The sequence below is a fragment of the Cicer arietinum genome, chromosome 2 (assembly GCF_000331145.2).
Source record: "Cicer arietinum cultivar CDC Frontier isolate Library 1 chromosome 2, Cicar.CDCFrontier_v2.0, whole genome shotgun sequence".
Lineage (NCBI taxonomy): Eukaryota > Viridiplantae > Streptophyta > Magnoliopsida > Fabales > Fabaceae > Cicer > Cicer arietinum.
Window position 1 is genome coordinate 46,214,473 of NC_021161.2, and position 25,191 is coordinate 46,239,663.

Below are 25,191 nucleotides of genomic sequence, written 5' to 3' on the forward strand. Positions count from 1 at the left end.
GAAGGCATGTCTCCAATGTGCCTCGATCAATATAACGAGATAGTCCCTTTGGAAAAAACTTTCCACTTGTAGGCGAAACAGGCTTGATCTGCGAGACTTGAAAAAATTAGAACCAACTAACAAACAACCATTCAGGAGTTAGGCAGCAAACTTCTTTAGGCTAACCTCATTAAGAAAGTACATAGCAAATTCATAAAGTAATTCCTGCGCATTTCCATTTCTTGTGCCAGCAAAAACGAGTCCTAACATAGTAAAAAAGAACAGGTTTCATGATAAAGATAAAATATCATCACAAATTCACAATCACTGAGTCAATGCTAGCAAGGAACTTAGAAAAAATTGATGAATCGTTAGTTAATAAAATAACATCAGGAACAATGGTAGCAATGAGGATTTAAACAAATTCTATCAGTTGGATGATCACCTTTTGAAATAAAAAGAAATTAGGTCATATGCATCATAAAAAGAATGCAAAGAGCAATGAGCATTTTACCAAGAGATATACAAGCTCCAGCAACAATATTAACATAGGCCTGTATAAAAGCCTCGGCATCCATATCATCAAAATCATTGCCATCACCACCAAGGCCTTCCACACCACATCTGACAATTTCAGGAATTTGGGACCAAACCCAATCTTTTGAGGGATGAACTCTACAATAGAATAAATAGGAAACGATCAAAACTGGCGCATCGATCCAAATAAATTGTAGCATTAACATAAAGAGACCAGCACATACCTGCTCCACATTATTAAATTTCGAGCAATGACACGAAGCATGATGAAGTCGGGACGTACATATTGTAAATCAAAGCATGTATTGGGAATTGAGAGCCTAGAAGCAACAGCCTTAGCTTCTGTCTGTCAAAAGAATACAGCCCAATGTTAGGACTCAATAGAAAGAAAAGGATGCCATATTCATGACTGAAGTTGGAGTTGCATTCTAGACCTAGTGAATCAATTATAAGGATTAAGGAAGCTAAAAATATGTAGGCAGTGATAATACTGAACCTGTTCCAAGCAATCTCTAAGTAATAAACTACTTAAATTGCAGAAGTAGATAAAAAGACTTCTTGTTGACAACTTGACATATTAATTACTTATTGTAGAGTGAGTTCACAGTAAGTACTTTCAAAAACATCAAAGCAAGGGCAATTGTCGCTCCAGGTGCCGTGACATCAACATTGACCGTCGTCCCATCCATCATCTAGAATAGAAAATAGATAAAAATGTTACAATTAGTTATGCAAGAGACAACCGCACCCAAGATATCTCTCATACACAATTTTATATACTTTTAATTTATTAGGAGGAAAATGTAAATGGTGAAACGAATTCACTGAACCTGGGAAGAACCACGATTTTCATCCATTGAGATTGTTGAAACAGCCAATCTCTCCTGATGCAGAGGTACTTGAGTGTCATATAAAATACATTATGAAGTAGTCCAAATTGCCATACAACAGAGGATCAAAATGGAAATCTCTTACAGGCATTTGAATCTAGACTCAGTTACTAGTATAAAAATCAAAGGATATTTGAGGTTCTCAATAAGGTACAATAAAAAAGGGGATGGTTGTTAATTCCATAACATACATTGTGAGCTTTGCCGCCAATGTAGAGAAACAGTCTATTCACAAACGAGTCCATGAAACCAAGTGCATCTTCTCCCCGCCCTTCAGGAAAAAATATATTGGTTAGACAAAGAACCAGAAAACCACAATCCAAAAGCTGCTATTTGTTTATACCGTCGTACCCAGTGCAACAAGACCCAGTGCAAACCCTGCAGAAACAGCATGACCCTCTCGCTCAAGAACATTATCGCCTCCGCTTCGGCGCCCAATTTCACCCTAAAAAGTTACACATAGATGTAACAAAAGACTAAAACGATCTACTAAAGCTTTTCCCCACTGGGTGGGGCTGGCTATAGGAAAAATAAGTGACAATTTAAAGTAGACACTGAAACTCGACAAACTCTATTTCAGCAAGAGAAGACAGAGTACAATTACTCAGAATGAAAATGAAATGAACTATGGATACATAAACTAACTGTATCAGAAAGAAAGTTATGTACTTCAATCGTGGCAGGCGCATCAAAATGACCATGGGATCTATACATACCATACAAATGACACAATGCAAGCAAACTACAACTTTGATAACCAATTTGTATATACGGGTCCACAAATGATAATGACATACAAACACATCAAAGCTATACATTAATTGTATTTAATAAAAGGTGAAAGATGCAGCAAGAATAGAAATTAACGGTTGGGAAAATGGTTGAAGAGTTCCACAGAATGCAGCAGCATAAGTACTATCAACTCAACCCAATCTAGCTGTGTTCACTTTACCTTGATGGCATGAATGAATTTGTTAGAAATAACATGTGTTTAATATGTAAATAACAGCTCGGAATTGGGGATATAGTAACTCTAATTAAGGATTTGGTTTACCCTTTGTAATTATTACTGATTCTATTGTGTGGTTATAAACGAGAACCGCGTGTGGTCATAGAATACACAGCATTCATGTATCTCATTCTTGCAGATTTTAATGTCTCAGGCAGATGTTCAAGTATTGAATGAATAGAAGATAAAGAAAATAAATATATTTACCAATAAAACATGCATTGTTTGTGGGTGAGCTGAGCCTTCATAAAGAATCCCCACCGACATTAAAGCTGCTGACTGAAAGAAAATTATAATAAAAATGAAACTTGAAAAATAATCATTGGGTGGTGAAAGTAATGCTACTGCACACATTGGTGATAGCAATATTACTGCACACCAATTGAATGCTGTTAATAGAATCGGTAGAAGGAGAAAAACCGAGAAAATGGTATGTGTAAGGCTGAGCTTCTAATTTCACTACACTGATCTAAGATACATTGGTAAATATACAGAATAGGAAACTAAAAGAGTATATTCTAAATACCCTGAAGTTAGTTAACCAGAACAACTGATTCAGTTAGGCTGAGCTGGCAGTGCCAGATGTAACAATTAACACTAGCTTTCTAATTCTTACACGTGTGCAAATTGTAAAGCAAGTTATACATCAGTTCATAGACAGAATCCATACTCCAAAAGTTCTTAATGTAATAATCAACTTCTTCAACAGATAAAATATTCAACTTCTTCAACAGATACAGAAAATATAGTACTTTGAAGCCACGACTATGGGACTTTTCAATTCTCTTTTGATGTTAGAAAGCACCAGTTTACTCTCCTACACCCAACCATAAACATCACCATTGCCCTACCCTCAAAAAAACATGAAATAAACTGGGGATGTGGCAAAAGAAGCCATTCTGAAGTGAACATATGTATAACATGAAAGAAAGGTACCTGGAGCAAGGTTGGAACCTCTAACTCTGGATACGAAGATGGATGACGTACAGGAATATGAACATAAAGTATCTGCCACAAGGTATTACTATTAGTTCTCCTTACATAAAGTTTGATCAATTAAACAAACTATTAGAGACATAAGATGCAGAGGAGTGAGTGTGTGGGTTGGAACGGGTACTATCAAACAAATTGGGCAATAAAAAAGCCTGATTTCATGCACAAACAAATAAAGCCCAATCTTTTATTAATCTGCAGGTTGATGTCAACAAGAAGTCTTTTTATCCACTTCTGCAAATTAAGTAGTTTATACATTTAGAGATTGCTTGGAACAGGCTCAGTATTATCACTGCCTACATGCACACGTGCAAAACAAAACTATTTGTCTGAGCATATTATCCCCCCCTTCTGTTAGATAATAGCAAATTCATTATGACAAAGTAGATGATTACAATGACAGTGATATTTCTTAATAAAAGAGTTTCCAAGAATTATTAGAAAGCAAGCCACCCAAGCACAATTTACACCCTTCATTCCTGAAAGTTAATAAGCAGAATCGTATCATTAAACTCAGCTTATTTTGAGAAAAAATTACTAAATAGACATTCAATAAATTAGTTTAGAACACAGGAATAAAAATGAGAAAGCCTACTGTTTTATTTTACCAGACTTTGACAAGAATTAGTTTTTTCTATTTGACTCCAGTTTAAGATGCCTCTGCTTCTGTTCCATTAGATTAAATTTGTGTTGTGCAATAAAACGATTACGGATTTTCATTCGCAATAAAAAACAATGAAATCGTTAATATTATAGAGCAAAGCTATGAAGATAATTTTCTATTTGACTCAAGCTATAATCTGCTATCTTGGGCCAAGTGCCACAATTTCATCACAAAAAAATCTGTCTCATACCTTCGAAATTGCCGGTTGCATAGTGCCTCTGTAAGAAGATGCTAGGCCAAGCATTAATCCTACAGTAGTACTTTCATGCTCCTAAAAATATGCAGAGACAATAACATGATGTCATACAAAATTGAAGGTACAGAGGCACAATAAAAAGCGAAGATGGAAGATTTGTCCCCAAGCTCATTGATATCAAATAAATGATGTAATGTCAACCATCTTAATGGTTACAACCAGGCCTTAAAATCAAACAGTGCTGATTCAACAACTCAATTGCTCAAGTTGACTTAAGTTTCAGTTCATTCTGACTCCAATCATGCGATAAATTTCAACTCATTCAAACCTTTTAGAATGCATTTCATTCTGACTCCAATCTTTATTGTCCAAATAATTACACAGTACAACGATGATATGTACAGAAAAAAAGAATCCAATCTTAAAATAGTGCTATTTGCAACACTTCCATAGATTTCAACCCGTAATTAGAAGGGGTTCAGCTAGAAAGGTGACAATTAAAAAGGCCAAATAATTTTTCAAGTACCAAAAAAGTACATGCCACGATAGATCTTGTTTCAATAGAAATTTAAAACTAATAAGTTCACCTATGGTCACATAAACCATCATCATTAAAATAAGAGTGCTAAAAGATATGACTAAGACCATTGAGCACCAGATAAACCTGATAAAAGTACTGGTAAATGTCCGTAATACTTAATACACGCAGAAATCCATGCAGTCCTAGAGCAAGGAGTAGCCCGGCATGAACAGAATTTGGCTCCTCCGGTTTATTATATATTATCCATGTTCTTGACATTTTTCCCTGCAAAGAGATTATATGTGATTTTTAGAAATAAATAAGCATTCTTGATGTACAGTGTGCAAGCTATAGCAACAAATACTCTAAGTCTCAAACCCAAAGTTTTTTGTATCAGTAACAAATAACAATGTCTTCGGACTGGAATTTCGCATGTAAACAGTAAAATACCGCTGAAGTTTTTTTTATGCCTCTGACCAATTTAACTTTAACTTTAGTCGCATTACCTATAAGTTTAATTAGCTACACTCATTCTTTTTATATAGTAATGGTTAGTTAACTCAAATCAGAAGTGACTCATTCAGTTGAATATTGCTTTACTGAAGTTATCAGAAGTTGACTAAAAAGGATGGTGGTTATTTTGGAGTGATTAACATGAATCATAATTTAGTTAATAAAGTAAGCACAAATGGTATCTGTTGATAGTATTCCAATTCTGTTATCATCGTTCCCTTATTATTAGCTTTCATAGAATCATTGTTTCCTTAGAAGAGGATAATTGATTTAACCCCTGAGCATAGGATTTTGTTTAAGTGTTAGATTATACTTCTCTCGTATAATCTAAAAATTAAGTTTACATTTGAATATAAACATCAATGGAAAATGATCAAATTTAAGTTTATAAAAACCATTTAAAGTGATAATTGTTTTCATGAAGTGGCTGACCAGAATAATATCCTAGCAGAAAAAATATTAAACTGTTCAGAACTACACACATAACCCCATGAATTGATGTTTAACCTGAAGAGGGGCTAGTCTAAGCCCAGAAGCAACTGCATTATGAAACTCAGGCCAAGACCTGAGTTCTTGTATGTTCCTGATATTGGGATCGAGGTTAACCTATGAGTAGAGAAAATGATTTGAGTTAAAACAGTAAATAGTTTCACAAGCCAAACGAGTATTTCAGGTAAAATCAATTAAGAGATCTCAACTTACGGTTGCATTCTGCTGGGCCGGCAACCGACCCGCCAGTACAAGCTTAGGCACACTGAAAGCCTATATGTTAAGTAAAGATTTTATGAGAACAGTATATTTTGGAGAAAAAAATTAAAAAGATCTCCCAGTAAAAAGAAAATAGGATCAAAATGTTAAATATAAGAGAACCTCAGTTAAAAGTGTATGTATGGTTGCAAGGGTAAACGCCCCACGTCCAAGAGGAAGTGAAGTGGTTCTTTGCGCAAAGTTCCACAATTGAGTCTTCATAAAAAGTAAAAGGAAAGTGTCAAATGCATACAGAAAGAGCAGCATACCTAGTCAGCAAGAGTAAAGAGCATTTAAATTACACTGATAACAACTCAGTTTCGCTTTTCTGGAAAATTTATTAGCATAGAAAACAATCACAAATATTGTGGAATTAAAACTTAGACTGTAGCTGGGAGAAATTACTAATTAAGCAAGCTGTCTTCCTCTATAACAATAAAAAGATCAGGAGTCTTGAAGTGATTTAGCTGTAGTAATTACAAATTATTGAAAAAGTAATTACAAAAACCGAATTTTGCTTTTTTTAATAGAAGAATACTCAAAAGGGAGAAAATGTACAAGGTAAAATTAAACATATTTTACTTTTCCTATTAAAAATAAACATATCAAAGTCAGACCAATTTAACACAAACCGGTATTTCCACAGAATAATTAATCAAAGATAAGCACTGATATACGAAACAAAATCTGATAATTAATTAAGCAATAGAATACAGAGAAAATAAATGTTCCTACTGTCCACAGAGCATTGCTCATATAGAGAACATTGCCCTCTACCCGTAACTAACAAGTGGTTATTTTCCAAAAGATATCCAAGAGTCACAACTTCCCCTTATTTGATAACTTCCCACAATCAGTAACTGCTCCTCCGCCAGCACATCCCTCTTTCCTTTGTTCCTCCTCACATACACTGCCCACTCTTTGGGCCCATGAGGCAAATGATGAGCCACAAGGTCTTGGCCGTAACAGAATAAAGGAGTTTTCACCAAAGGAGGGGTGCTGACTTGCTAAGAATATTACCATCAAGTAAATTTGTTGCTTGAAACTACATTACAAACAAAGGAGTAGACAACATCAAATAAACCAAGTATCATAAAGGCATACCTGTTGGAGATCCTGATCAGAGGCACTGTGGTTAACAGATGTTTGAATTGCCACAGGTCTTGAAGAGCACAAAAGGCGTCTAACCTAGTAAAGGCAGCAAGAACAATGATTTAGCAAAGAAACAAAACTATGTTTGTAACTTTTGCACTAGGGAGCTTGGGCTTTGCAGGCCAACCCAATGTTGCAGATTTTACAAATACTCATCCTTCCAAAACTGACTTGTATGGTGAAGGGTGTCGCTCTTTATCATAAACTCATTTCAAGTTTTATCTTATTTCAACGTGGGACTTAGGTTTTTCCAATACACCCCTTACATCCAACACTATTGGGCTTAGTATGTGGATTATTTGGTGGTCGACCTAAATTGATAGCTCTAATATCATATTAGGTTTTTATATTAGGCCTAATTCATCCTTAAAATACCGGATTGTGAGGTGAGGGGTGCCACTCTTTATAAACTCATTTCAGGCTTTATCACTTTTCTATATGGGACTTGAGTTTTTCCTAATAGCATCAATATAAAGTGGACAGTAATAAAAACAATATAAAAAGAAACTAATCTCTAGAACATATAGTCAGAACCCTCCACTGTGCCGCCAAACATAACCGTGCACCTTTTGCTTACAAAACATATTCTCAACATATTTAAGATGCACTTTTTTTATTTTCTTCCCTCTAGAACTGTTTTTAGATTAATATTATCAAATAGATTTTTTTGTTTTATTCTGAAAAACAGTTTTGCGAAATTGTTTATAATTAGTTCTCAAAATTAAAAACAAGAACACAATCAAAAAGGCACAAATTCTGATTCCACTAAATCTAGAACTCTAATAAAAATGTGACAAATAAAATGATTAAATCCTATAGACTCATTAGTAGTGATGAAAATAAAGCAGCAGTGCCTCTTTGCCAAAAATGATTGCTACTAAACGGATGTGCAAAATCTGTACCCATATCTACAATCTATAGACAAGCCATGCTAGGTTGCAAAAATATATGTCCAGTAAAAGTAATCAAATCATTTTCCAAAATTCTTATAAGGCCAAAACTGACCTCGTTCAACCTCAGATCACGACCATAACGCAACTGTGTGCTAGAGTTGAAAATATGCTCCATACCATCTAACATAGACCCATCAACTGAATCTGTGTCCTCAAGCTTAGTCCCCTCCAATCCAATTGCATCAGAAATAGTAGAAGAGACTGTCACTGGATGCAGATTTAGCATATAAGGTGTAGACATAGAGATTACGTTCACATTGGTCGGTGTTTCAATTTCCTTATATTTGCATTCACGTGCCAAAGTTGACATCGCCAAATCTTGTCGACCAAGAAGGACATAAGCAGCAGCTGGCCAATCATTGGGAGGAGAATCTCGACATTTATCTAATGCCTATAACAGAAGCATAATAGCTATAAGGTTTAAAAAGCTTATGTCAGGGATAATATTTAAAGAGCAGAAGCACTACGGCAGAAATGAAATTACAAAGAACATAGAATTGAGATATAGAGAAGAATCAAAGACACGCTAGGCATTGCCTGATTAGTGAGGGTCATCATGTTGAACGTTAGAATCATGTACGCCCTAAGCAGAAAACAATAGGCAATTTAAAACATAAAACAAAAAGACCAGTTGCCACCATACGTACTCTATGAAAATTTTGTACAATAATTAAAATTTGTTGACAAAAAGTTTACAGATTTCACATCACTTATGTCAATCTTACATGACGAAGTGGAAGCGATACACCAGAAGGCAGGGAGTCAAGTTGTTGAAGTCCAAACCTTTCACCAACCATTGCCAAAACGGTAAGCTCCTCCTTGGAAGAATGTGATCCCATGGTAATTTTACAGTAAACACCAGAAGACAGCTTCTTTCCCAACAAATTAGCACCAGATAATATACTGTAAAAGCAAACTATTTTTCGCGCCAAACTAACCACATAGCATCCATCTTTGCGGACCAGAGATGGAAGATCACTAATATTAGCATGACTGCATCCATGTTGCAAGCAGTTCTCAAGCCATCTGAATAAACTTGGAGAAATTTTAGGGGAAATGGTTGTTCCAGACTTCAGAAACTTTTTACAGAGGAGGGGGAAATCACGAAAATAATGGTCCAAGTAGTTGTCCTCGCCCAGAAAATCAGCAAGGTTGCATAAGAGAAGTGCTAGATGCTCTAAGTCCCTATAGCCAACAACTATCATAAAGAATCAAGGAAATATATTTTAACAAAAACAAAGGAAAATACAGCCTGAAGACTACGATGAAATGCATAAAGCAGAAGAAAAAAATTAGTGAACCAAAAGATAATAAAAAAAATAGTGGTCAATACTCGAGCACAAAGCATAATTTTTTGTTTTTGCCGGAAGGCGTAGTAAAGCAAGTATTAAATGATTAAATCCCATTGGTTACTCCAAAAAAATGGTCAAGCCCCGCCTCAAGACATTGAGCTTAAATAACAAAAAATCAGTGGAATATAAGGGGAATACAGGTTACAAATAGAAGACCAAAGCCACTCTAGTGTCAAATAGACCTAAAAACTAAAAAGTATAACATGGAAATCATTTAGACCGTGTATATTCATATAAATATACCACTGACAGAAGAAAGTTGCTACATCATCAAGAAACGAAATAAAAGCAATACTTGGCTTAAACTTACCCACATTCTAATCATATGAAGCTGACGTAAAAGCACTGAACTAATAACTAAAATGTAAATTAGAATAGTGGCTAGATTCACCAACACCAATCAACTATCTGTTTCCCAAACAAACAGGCCAGTGCCACAAGACAAAATGCCTGACTGAATAGATATCAAAGATGAGCTGAAGAAGCTTTAGCTAGGCTGCTAGAGACTAAAATGAAAAAGCAACCACAAAATTTTTTAAAATAAGTCAGAGAATGTAATGACATACCTTTTACGGAGATTATCCAGCTTCAGGCTCTCATAGAGTGCATGAAGAGATTCAAGACATTCTATTAGTAGTTCAGTATAATACGGCTTTTCAGAACTTGGTGTACCATCTATAGATGACGTAGAGAAACTTGATTCCAGCTGATTGAGTGGCAGAGCACAAGAAGTTCCAAACAAGGAGTTTATTTTGCAGAAATTATTGTGAAATTGGCTGTTGAGAAGGAAGTCCCAAGCACAATGTGGCACCAAATTAGAATGCTTTTCAGATATAATGTTAGATTTTCTGCAGATTTTCATAATTACACGACAAAAAGAATCCCATTCTAAATCGACACTGGATTCGGCTTCTGAGAAAGCAGCGGGGCAACCATCTTTCCAGAAAAGACCAAGAAAATGTCGGTAGAAACTAGAACCAAGCCCCTCAGCAAGTGCTGTGATGCAATCATTAGCTAATGATGAAGAAGGATTTTGTCGTAATGCACATCTAAACATCTGTACATAAAATGCAGGGATATCAAAAGTTACAGTTTCAAAGAAACAAGGACCATTTTGTGTTTGCAACGACCTTGTATGCATCAAGTTCAAAGTGAAAATGGAAAAATATATAATCCATAAATACCTGCTTATTATTTACTATCACGTTGACACGCCCTTCAACAGCATCAACAAGGCCAGTAATCTTTAAGTCATTGGAAAGCGAAGATGTTTCTGGAAGCTCCAAATCATGCAAAATCTTGTCTTTATTTAAGCAAGAAGGGAGCACGTATCGACATAGACATTGCTTCCCAGACTACGATATCAGCAAAAGACATATTGCAAGAAGATATATCAAGCTTTAGTATGATGCCAGATAATTGAAATGAATTATCATATACAAAAAGGAGAGGGAAAATGAAAACATCAGAAAACATATCCAGGCATTAAAGATCGGTCAATAAAGGATTTACATGAACATAGGAAAATTTCAGAAGACTAGAACAAGTTATCAGATGCAACAGTTTGTACTTATAGAGAGGAAGGCCTCTAAAAATTAGTCACATACACATTAATAAACCAGTAGGTAAAAGGTTACCAAAAAAACCTATACGTAAAATGTCACCAAAGAGAAGGGTGACCCAAAATTTAATCAATAAGAACGGTTAAATAACTTTTATCATTATTATTTTATATACAGCTTTAACGATTCGATCCCTAAACAAAATTCTTGTCAGTGTTCAATTCATTAAACATAGCAAATTTGATTTCAGTCTTGGTTTAGGTTTTAGTTCCTATAATATTTGTTCATGTTGGAACTAGTCCTTGTTCTAGGGACTAAAATCAATATGGTCCATATATTACAAAGAATAATTCAAAATGGACAAATATTACAGAGACTAAAACCAAAAGAAAGAGGACCAAAAGCAACTTTTACGATGTTTCAGATACTTAAACTAGCAAAAAAGAATTATAAGGACTAAAGTCAAAAATGGTGTATGTTAAAAAGTTATTTAAGCCATTAAGAAATTTAAAAAAGGCAACTTAATGCTATAGAGCTCCTGCCATAGCAAGGTCTAGGGAAGGGTTGGATCGGTTGGGAACAGTTTTACCTTGCATTTGCAAGAGACTGATTCCACAACTCAAACCCATGATCTCCAGTCACATAGCAGCAACTCCAACTGTTACGCCAGGTTCCCCTTCAACCATTAAGGAATACTTTTTTAGAAGAAATTTTTTTATTCAATTTCAATCATTTAGAAGATGATCAAACAATTGAAAGAAAACATTTTTTAAAAGTCAAATGGATTAAATAAAGATATTAAGAGAGCAGGATAAACGGGAAACCCACTTTAGTCCTAACATCAACAACAAAAAATGATATGAGCCATCAGTTCATAAGAGCTACTGAATTAATTCTACTTGTGCAACAAAAGAAAAGTTTGAAAAAGTTTTCAGCATCGACCCACAAGGAAACTAAAAAAAAATTCTGTCCCAAATACAATCTACTGGCAAAGAGATGTAGAAACAGGATAATACATAGATTGAGAGAAATGGCAGGACACTAAAAACAAAGGAACACTGGGACAATAAACATGTGCCCAACTATGCCAAAAGCTTACATAGAGAAGCAGAGCATTTTCTGGAGTCAAAACTACGATGTCTGAATATGGAAGTAGTCCAACTTTCACCCTACAAACCACATTTGATGAAAATTATGTCGATACATAACAAAAGCAATATAGAAATAAATGGAAAAATCATATATTTACCTTGGACGAGTTACCATCACAGGTAAAGCTGCAACTGCAACTATGATCCAGCTAATATCAGGTTTAACATCAAACACAATCTCATTATTTATTTCAACACTTTGAAGACTAACAGACAACAACTTTCTCTGTTCTTGGTGAAAAAAGCACACAACAGGAGCTGCATCATCATCAGTGGCCATAAAGACCTAGTAATCATGTGAAAGGAAAGTATAAAGAAAAATAATAATAAGTTAAATGAAGAAATGTTAAACAAATTGTTAGAATTCAAAGTATGATTTATTATTCTTTGACTGTACAATTTCCTAGGTTCAATGGTAGAACTTTTAGTCAAATACAAGTCCTTAGTATTTGAATGTAATTATTGTAACCTCATTATAAATAGAATGTGTGTGATCTTGTTTGAGACACACAAGAAACACAACAAATCACATATTTTACATGGTATTAGAGCAGTTTCATCCTAGGGCTGCTCTGCCTTTTCCAACTATGCCATAACCCTTTTATTTTTATTTTTTTTCTCTTTCAAAATTCTGTGTTCCAGCTGTGCTTTTCCATTCCAGCTGTGCGTATACTATTCTAGTGCAACCCATCACCACAGACCGCCGCGCAACCCTCAGGCGAACACGGTGACATTTTTTTTTTGTTTTTTTTTTGCGCTGCCAAACTCCAGCGAACTCGGTGACACATCTGGCCACCAATTTTTCAAAGTCAGCCGTCGCTCAGGGCCTTACGGCACATTCCAAGGTCATTTTTCAACTTCTGGTGATTTTTCAACATCTTTTCCTCTCTTTCACCTAACGTTGATCGTCATGTCCAACACCGGATCTGCTGCTGCCTCCTCTTCCGTGTTCAGTTTCACTACGCTTCCTTTGATTCCGTGCAAAAAATTGGTAGGTGCAGCCAATTACGCAAGATGGGGAGCAGCCGCTGAACTTTGGTTCCAAGGACAAGGTCGTAAAGACCATTTGCTCAAACAGTCCAAGGAAGTCGCTGCCAAAGATCAAGACAATTGGAAACAGATTGATGCCTCTCTATGCAGCGTTCTTTGGTTTTCAATCGATGTCAAACTTCAATCTCAGTTTCGCTCGTTTAAAACATGTTATGATGTTTGGGCAAAAGCGAAGAAGACATACTCCAATGACGTTAATCGTTTATATATTGTAGTCTCTAATCTTATTTCCATGAAGAAACAAGAAATGGATATGCAAAGCTACATAGGTAAGCTTGATAGTTTGATTGCTGATTTTGATGCACTTTGATGCACTTATGCCCTTATGCTGACAGTGCCGAAACACATGCTGAACAACGTGGAAAATTCTTTATGGTTCTGGCCCTTGCGGGTCTTACACCAGATCTTGATTCAGTTCGCAACCAAATTCTATCTAGTGCTACTGTTCCCTCATATGAAACTGTTTGTGAACAATTACTGCGTCTTTCGTCCCCTTCAGCTCCTGCTCCAGTTGTTGCTTCTCTCAATGTGCCAGTTGAATCTAGTGCACTCGTCTCTAATTCTTATCAACGAGGTGGTAGAGGAGGAGGACGTGGACATAATCGTGGTCGAACTCGATGCAACTATTGCAACCGTTTTGGCCACGTTGAAGCACAATGTCGCACCAAAGCTAATCAACTACAGCCTAGAGTCGCCAATGTTGCTCAAATTGAGGCCTTTGACACAAGTGATCAAGTCACGCTTTCTACCACATAATATAATGAGTACATCAAGCTAAAGGCGCAAATGCAAACTACCACATAAGTTGCCTCTATTGCTCAGATCGGTAATCCTATTGCCTTTGTTATACAATCTTCTTCACTTGGACCTTGGATGCTTGACTCAGGCGCCTCTGATCATATGTCTGGCAATAAATTGCTTTTCTCATGTTTGACTTATATGGACACACTACCTAGTATTACTTTGGCTAATGGGTCACAAACCAAATGTCATGGTATTGGCCGAGCAAATCCCCTACCTAAACTCTCTTTGGACTATGTGCTTTATGTCCCTATTTGTCTATTTAACTTAATATCCATCAGTAAACTCACTCGTACCCTACCTTACTCTGTTACATTTGCTAATGGTTATGTTCTTGTGCAGGATCGGAGTACTGGGACGACAATTGGAGTAGGGCATGAGTCTCAAGGCCTATATTACCTTTTGGCACCTACAACACCTATTGCATGTTCCGCCGTCGAGTCTCCACATATTATCCATCAACGTTTGGGTCATCCTAGCCTTCAAAAGTTGCTTCTTATGGTTCCGAGTTTGTCAAAAGTGTCTACCTTAGAGTGTGAGCCATGTCAGTTCGGGAAACATACTAGGAGTTTATTTCCTGACAGAGTCAATAAAAGAGCAGCGTCTCCTTTTGCTTTAGTTCATTCTGATATTTGGGGTCCAAGTCGTGTCGTTTCATGTTTGGGTTTTCAATATTTTGTTACTTTTATTGATGATTTTTCCCGATGCACTTGGATATTTTTAATGAAAAACCGCTAAGATGTTTTCTCAATTTTTCAAACCTTTTGCTCAGAAATAAACACACAATTTGGTACTCAGATAAAAATATTGCAAAGTGATAACGCTCGCGAATATTTGTCTACGTCTTTTCAATCTTTTTTTACTTCACAGGGCATCCTCCATCAAACTTCGTGTGCTCATACCCCTCAACAAAACGTTGTCGCTGAGAGAAAGAACCGACACTTGGTGGAAACGGCTTGTACCATGCTCCTTCACAATAATGTACCTCCTCGTTTTTGGGGAGATGCAATTTTCACAGCTTGCTACTTAATCAACCGTATGCCTTCCTCTGTACTTGAAAACAAGGTACCAAATTCTATTTTGTTTCCTCAACAACATCTTTATACCCTACTACTCCGCATCTTCGGGTGCACATGTTTTGTTCATGACCTTACTCCAGGGAAAGATAAGTTGGCTGCAAAATCCCTTAAGTGTCTTTTTCTCGACTACTCTCGTCTGCAGAAAGGTTATCGGTGTTATTCCCCAGATCTTCAACGATACTTTGTCTCTGCCGATGTCAGTTTCTTTGAGACTCGCCCCTTCTTTCTCTCTACTGCAAAAGAGTTCAATGATTCTGATCAGTCACAATCTCTCTCTCCAGAGGTCCTTAATCTCCCCATTGCACCCACCCCTGTCTCTAGCACCACCCTACGCACTTACCAATGGAGGCCCCGTCCACCACCCGTTCCTCAAGACTCATCCCCTGCTCTACCTGACTCTCACTCTCCGCATCCTACACCAGAGCTACCCATTGCTCTGCGTAGAGGTAACAGGTCATCTCGAAATCATAATCCTATATATGCTTGTCATTTGAATTATAATCAATTATCTACATCCTATTATACTTTTGTGGCTTCCTTGGATTCTATGTCTATTCCGAAAACTACAGGTGAAGCTATGTCTGATCCTAGCTAGCGACAAGCAATGATAGATGAAATGACTGCTTTGCACTCCAACGGGACATGGGATTTAGTACCTTTACCTGATGGCAAAACCACAGTGGGGTGTCGCTGGGTCTATACAGTCAAAGTTGGACCTGATGGAAAGATTGATCGCTTAAAAGCTCGTCTTGTGGCAAAAGGATACACACAGATCTTTGGTCTTGACTATGGGATATCTATTCTCCGATTGCCAAAATCGCATTCGTCCGACTTTTTCTTGCCATAGCTGCTATTCACCACTGGCCACTCCATCAATTAGACATAAAAAATGCCTTCCTATTCTCTGATGCTGATTGGGCAGGGTCACCATCAGATAGAAGATCCACTTTTGGGTACTGTGTTCTTGTTGGAGGTAATTTGATATCATGGCGGAGCAAGAAGCAAAACATAGTCGCAAGATCGAGTGCAGAAGTGGAATATCGTGCTATGGCTGCAACGACTTGTGAACTTACATGGCTAAAACAGTTACTCAAACAACTTAAGTTAGGAGATGTCAACGTAATGAAACTAATTTGTGATAACCAAGCTGCACTTCATATTGCTTCCAATCCGGTCTTCCATGAAAGAACAAAGCACATAGAAATTGATTGTCATTTTGTATGAGACAAAGTTCTTTCTGGAGAAACCACAACTAATTTTGTTGGATCAAATGATCAATTGGCTGACATATTCACTAAGTCACTTAGGGGTCCTCGAGTTGAATCTATATGTAACAAGCTTGGTGCATATGATATGTATGCTCCAGCTTGAGGAGGAATGTTAGAATTCAAAGTATGATTTATTATTCTTTGACTGTACAATTTTCTAGGTTCAATGGTAGAACTTCTAGTCAAATACAAGTCCCTAGTATTTGAATGTAATTATTGTATTTGAATGTAATTATTGTATTTGAATGTAATTATTGTAATCTCATTATAAATAGAACGTGTGTGATCTTGTTTGAGACACACAAGAAACTCAAGAAATCATATTTTACACAAATAAACAATGTAACAAGGAATGAAGGATGGGTGAAGCAGAGTGACATAAATTCAAGCTCTGTTTCGATCCTGGCGAGATCGGCCACAATCCCAGAATCCCGGTGTGGTGGACAGACTTATTGTCACGCTACCGGTTGTGGAAACGCCTTCAACGGGTACGGTGCTCGCGCCCACTAATTGAGCCTTAATTGCGGACCATTGTCGCGTCCCGACCAGCGATACGACCTGATCCTGTGTTATATGGAAAGCGCAGCTTTTTTCTAAACTTTTTATTTATTCATTGAGGGTATTTGGGTCTTTTCGACACACATCCACTTAACCTAATTAATTAATTTATTTATTACTATTATAAAATCACTTAACCTTTTTCGCAGCCAGTATCTGTATTAAGTTTCTCAGTTTTGTTTTCTTCTTCCTCTGTTTCACTTCACACATGTTTATTTTCTTCTTTCTCTCTTTCACACACGTTCGTTTTTCTTCTTTCTCTCTTTCACACACGTTCGTTTTTCTTCTTTGCAACGGGTCTATTTTTGCCCTCTGTTTTGTCCCTAATATGATTACCCCTTTAATTTAAATTAATTTGCTAGTTTTTAGTTTTTTGTATACAGTTTTTATTTTATGTTTAGTTTATATACTATTTTTTAGTCTTCGCAATAGCAGTCATCCTGCTATCCCCTTGGGGTATGGCGCTCCACACCACTATTTGAGATTGACAACATAGAATTGAAGAGAGAAAAGAGAGAAAGAGTACTGGCATAATGTGGGGATACAATAAAAGGTAGGGAAACCAACCACAATAAGGTCACATCTAGCCATCTACTATTACCGGAATAAAAAGTCAAATTTATTATATATTAAAAAACATTTAAAACAAATATATTACATGTACTGCACAGATAAATGTAATAAAATTATAAACTAACAAAAATTTAACTGTCAATCCATATCTGCTATGCTAGAAATACAAGTAAAACAGCATTTAGGCCATATAGCAGTAAGCATCCACATTTGAGATTATTAATTACTTAAAGAACAAAGAAATCAAGTATATCATTAACTGATGAATTGAACTTCGCTTTTAAAACGGAAATAAAAATCCTAACTAAATACACAAGACCAACAATAGCCACATAGTGAGATAGTTGTATGGAAGCCTATAATACCTTACAAGCAGCTGTTTGAGCACCTTTTCCCTGCCATATTCTACGAAAGGATAAGTGTTTTGGCAACACACCCATGAGATCTACATTTAATAAACCAGGGGCGGCCTCATCAAAGTTAGAATTGATGATTTCTGCAACCCACAAAGAGTGCTGCATCTTTCCTGAATTCAAGCCGCCATTGCAAAAATTACCGAGACAGGAAATCATCAAAAAGACCAGGATCTAAATGCAAAAAAATTAATGAAAGAAACCTTTATTATAGGATGCCATAAGCGGGACCTGATCACTTGTCCAAATTGTCTTTTCATCATATTCCTTCATAATGTTCAATTTCCCCCTTTCTTCAATAAAAGTTGGCTACAATTACATAAAAAAAAAAAAATATGAAGAAGAATCTATTGCAGTGAATATGTCTAAACTTCATAAGACATAACCAAAAAGAACTAAAGCTCAGTGACAGTCCATAGAATGTGTTGGAACATACTTGTTGTTCATCCAGTAGATCCATCAAGATCAGATGAGAGGATACTAAACTTCCGTCCCCCTTTTGGATATGATTAGATGCACTAAGCAACATATCACGGACACTAAGCAAAGGGCTTGTAGATGCAAACGAAACACGCGATTGTGTATTTGCTTCAACTTCCTGCTGGAGTAATAAACCAAATGGAAGAGGCCAGATAGATGTGATAGTACGAGGAAGTGGAACTGAAACTATTTCACCTATTAAACCAAAGGAAATTTTAGTTGATAAAACAAATGAAAATATTGACAATCTGACATACGGATATATCATATATGAAGAAACAGATGTATATCGCCAATAGCCTGGCTTTGTTTATTCAGAAACTTCGTTACAGTCAGAACAGCTATTACTTCTGTCATTTGTAAACGGGAAGCACTAGTACATCCAGCAACTAGACATGAACAATACATTAATTATGGTTTGTTAGAGGACGAAGTTTACATGCACCGGCAGCTGGGTTTTGGGGCAGCAGATAAAACGTCGTTTATGAGAGACATTAAGATGTCAACAATTCACATCTTGGCGTAAAAAAAAATAGCCCCAAGAAAAGGTCTTATCCATTAAGACAAGGTTTTTATCAGTGTTGTCAAATAGCAGCTATAGCGGCGCTATAGTGCTATAACATAGCAGAAATTGAAACAAAACGCTATTGTTCCGCGGTATGCTATTTAGTACAAAATATTGTCAAATAGCATTGTAGCATTGCGGAATTTGAACAAATCACTATTTTACGCAATCCGCAATCAACAACACTGGGTTCTACTCAAGTTGTATGGTTGTTCAAATCCGGATTGGATAGGCTCTTCTATTGATAAGGAAATCCGCTTTAAAGTATTGTATATTCTTCTGTAGTGGTAACGTTACCTCCTCAAAAATTCAAAGAAAAAAAAGAATGTTGTTGCAATGTTAAGCACAAAAGTTTGAATATCAAGTTATGGCATTGACTTCTTGTGTGCTCATCTGGCTCAAACAACATCTTCTCAAGCTTAAATTTGGAGAAGCTATGCCAATGACACTCATTCCGGAGAATCAAGTTGCTTTGCATATTATCTCAAATCAAGTATTTCATGAGATTCAAAGGACCAGACCCATTTGCATTGTATTGTCATTTCACTAGATAGGATATTCTATCTAGAGAAACTTCAATTCATTTGATTAGAACAAATAATAAATTTACATATGTTTCCTCTTCCATCATATGATAGTTGGACTTCATTTAATATACTTGTAAAATATGAGTAATTTATGTGTGTCTAATGAGATCATACACCTTCTATTTATAATGATGATGTAACAATTACATTCAATGTCTAAGAAATTGTATTTACTAGAACTACTAACAATTAGCCTAGGTTGTTGCATAATCAAGGAATAATAAAAACATACACTAAATTTTAACAATACTCACCAGATGTATTATAGATAGTCAAACAATCAATTTGTAATATGCATAGAAGAGCTTCAGATGTATGACCCAGATGACACCAGCACACCTAACAATTCTCAAAACAAAAGTAGTTAAAGCAATATGGTCCAGTAAATGAAACAAGAAGCTGCATCAATTGCTACAAGGGAAATGTTTCTGTTGAAATATTTCAGTATTTATTACTATTGATACAATCTGATTTTGTCTTGATTTAGTTTATTTATTTTTAGTATATCACTCCTTGATTAGAGGGATTGACTTTGTGTACTTTCTACCATAAAAGGAACACTCTTCCTCAATGACTTGTCCAACCAGTTGGTGGCATATCTTCACCGGCTTGATTGATAACTCCTCTGTGACAAACAGTCCTACAAGTGATGGAGGAAACCCACCAACCGACAACAGAGAAGGTGGCTGCGATGACAGTGCACTACACAAGAAAATAGGAACCGGTCGCGATGATGGCAGGCCAGGTATGGGCACAAGAGGACCTGGCATGGGAGGACCCGGTTTGGGTGGACCTAGCAAGTGACCCAGGCCTTGGAAGCGGTTGCGATGTCGGTGCTAGTGAGATTGGAATATATCAAAGATTAGTTGGAAAATTGATATACTTATCTCATACTCGTCTTGGTGTTGCCTTTCCTGTCAGTGTTGTTAGTCAGTTTATGCACTCCTCTTATGAAGAGCATGTTGAGGTTGTCTATAGAATTATAAGATACTTAATGGTTACCTACGGAAGGGGCTTATTTTTGGAAAAAACCAAAACCAATGATAAAAATGTAGCTATTTTTACCGATGCAGATTGGACAGGTTCTGTAATGGATGGGATGTCTACTTTAGATCATTGCACCTGTGAGTGGCGAAACTTGGTAACTTGGTTGCTAGAAGCATGGTCAAAGCTGCTAAGTTTAGAGCAATGGCCCAAGGAATTTGTGAAGGTTTGCAGATTCATAGAGTTCTAAAGGAACTGAAAAATGAAAATGATAGTGGAGCTCCCATTGAAGTTATATTGTGATAGCAAGGATGCAATGCGCATAGCTCACTTACCTACCCAACATGATAGAATCAATCATATCGAAATACATCGTCATTTTATAAAAGATAAAATAAATTTTGGAACTCTCTGCTTGCCATTAGTGTCTTCAAATCAACGACGGCTGACATTTTAACCAAGAGTTTAGCAAGACCAACCTTTGAACGTTTGATAAACAAGTTGGACATGATCGATATCTAAGTATCAACTTAGGGGGGAACGGGGTTGAAATATTTCAGTACTTATTATTATTGATATCTAGGGATGGCAATTAGACTCAGACCTAATGGGTACCCGCAAAAAAATTCACAATGGGTAAGGTAAAAACCCGCATAATAGGTATGGGCACGGGGACGGGTAATTACCCATAAAATTAAGCGGGTATGGGTGCGAGTACGGGTACTATAGTACCCACCCCGCACCCGCACTTATATAAATATATTATTTACTTATTTATTATATTAGTGTTTAGTTTAATTAATTGTTTTCCTTTATGTTTTAACATCTATTAATATCATTGAACCACTACAATATTTATAATTGCAAGATAAACTTTTGCAAACTTTTTAAGAATTTGATTATGATGAATATGTAAATAATTGTGACCTTATAATTAAGAGTTATGTCTTATTAATCGTGGCTTTATAATTATACTTGCAACTTCCTATCAATTATTTTTACAGATCTCGAATAATATTATCGTAGAACTTGCAACTTTATAAATTATTATTATGAATATTAGAATGTGTATTGTAACGAGTGCTCATTTGAAATGTTTTGAGTTAAAAAATATTTTAGTTTATAATACTTTATGATTGGAGTTAAAATATTTGAATAATTTTTAAATTTAATCACAACAATATCATTTATTTATCGATATATTTTAGTTAAAGTGTGGATAATGGGTATGGATACGGACACTTAGGTATCCAGAGGGTAAGGGTACGGGTATTAAAATTGATACTCAAAAGGATACGGGCACGGATATGGGTATTTTTTTAAACTGCGGGTATGGGGACGAATTACTATAGTACCCTACCCAAACCTTACCCATTGCCATCCCTATTGATATCCGTTGATTTTGTCTATATTTCGATTTATTTTATTTCAGTATCTCACTCATTGATTTGAGGAGTTGACTCTGTGTACTTGCCCTATAAAATGAGCACTCTTTCACTAGAATAAAATACTTGAGTTCCAATAATATTTTCTACAGTTTCTATTTTACACTTTTAGTTCTCTGTGTTGCACTTCCTGGTTGAATGCATACTATAGCAACCATTGGCAGCTGGATAAATGTCAACCTCCTTGAAAACCCAAAACAAGTCATGTAAGACTTTTTAGAATTTAGGAGATAATTTCTAAGGGAAAAAAGAATCAACATAAAATAATCTCCTTAAACAAAGAAGCAAATGAAAATGGAATTAAGCAAACAATTTCTCAACACCAGATGCATGCATACCTATCAAAAACGTCCCCAAAAGAAACCTTATGCTGAACATCAAGGACATATAAGAAAATCCTATCCAGCAAAATATCTAAGGCCAAATATTTCCTTAAAATTCAAACTACCCACTAAAAGCTAGGATCCAAAGGACAACATAATGAAGGCTAGGTAGTTAATCCCAGCTTTTCCCGGCAAGATCCCGTTGTCCCGGTGCGGTGCAGTGTCTGACCGCGACGGCGTGGTCTGCGACACAATGAAACAAGATCCAGGCGAGATCCCGCTATCCCGGCGTAGTTAATCCCAATGTTTTCCAGCGAGATCCCGCTATTATTTCTTCCTTCTCTATTTTGTTGTTTCTACTTTCACCTAAGAAGAGGAAGTAGAATATGCTAATGAAGATGATGCTTATCTTTGATTCTTGTGCTAGAACATGCATTTGAGTTTTAATATTTGGTTATTTTATTACTCTGTATTAAAAACTTCAATATGCATCATCTTTATTTCTTTGACTTTTGTTGGTATTTCAATGTATGTTTTGACTAGGGGTAAGACTTCAATGTATGTTTTGACTAGGGGTAAGACTTCAATGTATGTTTTGACTTGTGGATTCTTATTACTAATTATGAATGTTTCAGAGTTTGAGTCATTTGTGAATTTTACATTAAATATAGATTTATATAATATTATTCATGTAATTTGTTCAAAAGAATAGCAATTATCCCGCCTATCCCGGAACTCGCTAGCCCACTTTTGGGGTTGACCGCGACGAATGAAATTTTGAATGGTTGAACTTTGAAAGGGTTGTGAGGCCAGTTTATTTCTTTTCCATACATTAATGTCAAACCAAAGCTATAAAGCATCTTCCTTCGTCCTACGGTAAGTTAAGTAACCATCCTCTTATCCATTATAAACAAATTCCTTTTGTAACTGAAAATTGCACATAAATCTCTAATCCTTGGCATCCAACTTCTTTAAATTCAGCTTGCAGCCCCGAAGTCCCAGCTACTACATATTAGAAGATTATTTAAACATTCATCTTCTAAAACATGGTTTCTTAATCAACTTCTATGTTCACTAGATCTCTTCCAATTTGTATGGGAATTCAAACTATACATGTGAAAAGTATGTTCTCTAAATGCTGACCTAATACTCAGTTTCTCCATATGAGTAAAGAACTAAGAAGATTCAAGTAAATTCTAATGCTAATGCTAATAATGATTAATAAAAACAAATACAATGAAACAGGACATGAGCACTAAACCTAAACCTAAATTATATTAAATTTAACACAATCACCAAACCTGAGGTGAGGTAGTAAATTTCTTACACATCAAAAACAATAGAGATAATTTCCATGCAAACTCAAACAAGCAGCTTTATCTACCAACATAAATCAAAATTGAAAATAAAACTTCTCAAACTTCTAAAAAAAGCCTCTAAAATGCAAAACAATGAGTGAAACGGAACAACTATCTTCTTATCAGCAATTTTCACTAAACAGAACTCAGTTAAGCCAGAGCTATAACGTAATGTATCAGTTAAACTTATTTCTAAGCATGAAAAATCAAAACCATACCTTAACTATAGGAGATCGCAAAGTAAATCTCTTAAATACTCTCGCATCTATCGACCATATAATCCTGCAACAAATCATTTCGCAAAAGCAAATTTAAACAAAACATTGCACGAAATCAGTTAGTTCCGAAAAATCACATTAGCAAAAAAAAACAACAGCATTTGAAAATTAAACTTGAGATTTATCTTTTTTTTCTTATTTTAAGAACTGATTAAGTAGAGAAGCGCAAACGCGTGTTGCACGAAATCAGTTAGTTCAGAAAAAAGCACAGTAGCAATACAACAACGACATTTGAAAATTAAACTCGAGATTTAACTAAATAGAGAAACGAGTGTTCTTCGCGATAAATGAATTACCGGTTTCCTCGAATGAAAAGCTCGTGATCACCGCGATTATTCAATGCAGAAGCGACTTCATCGCAATCATCTTCAGCGGTTCTATCTCGAGCGATTTCTGGATCGAAAAGGAAGTATTCATAGTTTTCGGCGACGGTGTCAGGTGGTTTACCGTCGAGAGCTTCGGCTATGAGGCCGAAGGGTTTGAACTCGCCTAGTAGTGTTAGGCGACGAACGCCTATGGACATTTTTGAAGCTTGGAGAAAGTTTGCTCGGTCGAAACGTGTGGTGATGATGAAAGAGAAATTAGTCAAATGGAGTGTATAGTGGAACCAAGGTTTCAAATCCCGCTCTTTCTTTTTGGTTGAGTTTGAGTTTGCTACGCGAACTGGTTGGTTGGGTTTATCGGACTAGAGGTTAAACCCTAGAGTTGTTTTTGGGGTTGCTTTTTGCACCTATGTTTTTCCTTGTACAATACACTCCCTATAATCTTATTCTTTTCATGTAGGCCTTCAAATTTGAATTTCTAAAAAAAATTGTGTTTAATGAGGTTTCTATAATTATGGTGATTTAATTTTAAATTTAAATTTGAAAAAACTGAGCGTAAAAGGTAAATTTATCTAGGAAGATGTTAAACCAAAATTATGAATTGCTTTTCGTATATATGTTTACTATGAAAAAAAAAAAGTTTACTTTTGAAATATTATATTTTATAAGATATGTTGTCTTCCAAAATTTAACTATTAGACTAGTATTTATAAAACAAAAATTCATCGTATTATTTATACATTTGAAAAGATAGATTTTAACATTAAGACCACTCACACTCCTAAGTAATCTATTGTTTTTCGATGGATTTTAAGCACTTGAAGAGTACTTACGGCTTTAGACCCTCATACTGCTCTCAAAAGATCAATGATGTTTTCCTATGTATTC

At 35.8% G+C, this 25,191-nt stretch overlaps 1 protein-coding gene across 1 annotated transcript in view; it reads right to left on the minus strand.

Moving 5' to 3' along the window:
- The window catches only part of LOC101499129 (anaphase-promoting complex subunit 1), a 32,065-nt gene extending 7,346 nt beyond the window's left edge, over positions 1 to 24,719 (minus strand). The window contains exons 1-28 of the mRNA XM_012713090.3: positions 24,277 to 24,719; positions 23,921 to 23,984; positions 19,847 to 19,931; positions 18,397 to 18,635; positions 18,164 to 18,269; positions 17,913 to 18,073; positions 12,317 to 12,504; positions 12,167 to 12,236; positions 10,690 to 10,860; positions 10,072 to 10,562; positions 8,879 to 9,338; positions 8,206 to 8,544; positions 7,153 to 7,236; positions 6,172 to 6,264; positions 6,004 to 6,063; positions 5,809 to 5,907; positions 4,933 to 5,073; positions 4,263 to 4,343; positions 3,352 to 3,423; positions 2,623 to 2,694; positions 1,758 to 1,851; positions 1,598 to 1,677; positions 1,347 to 1,400; positions 1,131 to 1,208; positions 741 to 862; positions 494 to 654; positions 166 to 242; positions 7 to 88 (exon numbers count right to left, since the gene is read on the minus strand). Coding sequence (XP_012568544.1) covers positions 7 to 88; positions 166 to 242; positions 494 to 654; positions 741 to 862; positions 1,131 to 1,208; positions 1,347 to 1,400; positions 1,598 to 1,677; positions 1,758 to 1,851; positions 2,623 to 2,694; positions 3,352 to 3,423; positions 4,263 to 4,343; positions 4,933 to 5,073; positions 5,809 to 5,907; positions 6,004 to 6,063; positions 6,172 to 6,264; positions 7,153 to 7,236; positions 8,206 to 8,544; positions 8,879 to 9,338; positions 10,072 to 10,562; positions 10,690 to 10,860; positions 12,167 to 12,236; positions 12,317 to 12,504; positions 17,913 to 18,073; positions 18,164 to 18,269; positions 18,397 to 18,635; positions 19,847 to 19,931; positions 23,921 to 23,984; positions 24,277 to 24,503 — 4,051 coding nt within the window. The 5' untranslated portion in view covers positions 24,504 to 24,719. The remainder of the gene's footprint in view (positions 1 to 6; positions 89 to 165; positions 243 to 493; positions 655 to 740; positions 863 to 1,130; positions 1,209 to 1,346; positions 1,401 to 1,597; positions 1,678 to 1,757; positions 1,852 to 2,622; positions 2,695 to 3,351; positions 3,424 to 4,262; positions 4,344 to 4,932; positions 5,074 to 5,808; positions 5,908 to 6,003; positions 6,064 to 6,171; positions 6,265 to 7,152; positions 7,237 to 8,205; positions 8,545 to 8,878; positions 9,339 to 10,071; positions 10,563 to 10,689; positions 10,861 to 12,166; positions 12,237 to 12,316; positions 12,505 to 17,912; positions 18,074 to 18,163; positions 18,270 to 18,396; positions 18,636 to 19,846; positions 19,932 to 23,920; positions 23,985 to 24,276) is intronic.
- Between the last annotated feature and the right edge of the window lie 472 nt (positions 24,720 to 25,191).